We start from the raw sequence: 1,402 nt of genomic DNA on the forward strand, positions 1-1,402 counted from the left end.
GAAGAAGATTGCTCCATCTTCCTTCCGAGGAGTGGCTGGTGGGTTTGAACCACCAGTCTTCCGGTTAGCAGTCAAGTGCCTTAGGCACTATGCTACCAGAGCTCCTACCTTTTATACTGGTGGAGTTTAATTAGAACTAGAGAAGTGAAGTCATATTCATTGGGTTAATCTTTACAGGTTAGGAAATAAAATCAACCTTTTCCAACAAACTTAATTTATAACTTCAGGTGCACAAACACAGTTTTCTATCACAATATTTTAACATATGTTGTTTCTTATAACAAACGTCCATAGACTCAGATGTAAAAATCTGTCTTCCTACATTTCCTTATCAAATATTTCAATATCGGTGACAAGAGTTTCATGGAAACTGAACTTATGACATGTTACAAAATACATTTGGGGTTAACTTGAATTTTTGGAGCCGTCATGTCAGTATTTGCTGAGCTTGTTTTGTATAGTTCCTCCTTTCCGAAGGATTGTAGTTCAGCTTCTTAAAAGCAATTGTGTCAGCTGTACCTTAAAATCTCTCATGAAAATTTTGCTATGGGTCAGTAGTTGACACTGGTGGCAATTTTGTTTCAACTCTAATTTCAATCAAGGCTGAATCAATAATATATGTGAGCAACACTTGTGTGGAGTATATCGCATTTTACAAATAGCTCTTATGGCATTAAAAAGCTTTTTATTATGGAAAATGCCAGGCATTTACAGACGTGGTTAGGGCAGTACAACGAACTCCCATTTACTCAACATGCAGGTTTAATGACTATCCAGGGTGAATTTCATTTCATCCACACAGGGCTTCTCAACAGCAGAGCTATTGACATTTTGGGTCAGATAATCCTTCGCTATAGGGGGCTGCCATGTGCATTGTAGGATGTTTTGCAGTATCCTTGGTCTTCACCCACTATGTACCAATAGCACCTGCATGCCCATTCCTCCCCTCCTCTCCACTTTGTCAGGTTCTGACAGCTAAAAACATCCCCAGACATTCCCAAATATCTCCTCGGGGCAAATTACATGCAGTTGAGAGCTATTAATTTATATCCTTGTCCACAACAAAGGCTAAGAGAGGTAGTATTTTGGTTTCCTGATGTTGTTGTTGTTATGTGCTGTTGAGTTGGCCCTGACTCATAGCGAGCCCTCCTTGGGTTTCTGAGGCAGTATCACTACGGAAGTAGATTGCCCCATCTTCCTTCCAAGGAGTGGCCGGTGGGTTTGAACTGCCAGCCTTCTGGTTAGCAGTCAAGTGCCTTTAGCCACTATGCTACCAGAGCTCCTGGTTTCCTGATACCTGTCCCTATTCCTGTCCCACCCTTTTGAGTAGCGACATTTTCTATAAAGCCACATGCTTGACCTCATGATAAGCAGGAGTTACATCCAATTAACCTCAGCAAAG

The 1,402-nt window shown here is 41.2% G+C and overlaps 1 protein-coding gene across 1 annotated transcript in view; it reads left to right on the plus strand.

Moving 5' to 3' along the window:
- The window catches only part of LOC103212150 (olfactory receptor 4B1-like), a 30,233-nt gene that overhangs the window by 4,657 nt on the left and 24,174 nt on the right, over positions 1-1,402 (plus strand). Inside the window, 1 exon segment of the mRNA XM_042783312.1 lies at positions 1,171-1,261. Within this exon segment, the coding sequence (XP_042639246.1) occupies positions 1,171-1,261 (91 nt within the window).

The sequence above is a fragment of the Orycteropus afer genome, unplaced genomic scaffold, assembly GCF_000298275.1.
Source record: "Orycteropus afer afer isolate SDZICR_OR568_19922 unplaced genomic scaffold, OryAfe1.0 scaffold00857, whole genome shotgun sequence".
NCBI lineage: Eukaryota > Metazoa > Chordata > Mammalia > Tubulidentata > Orycteropodidae > Orycteropus > Orycteropus afer.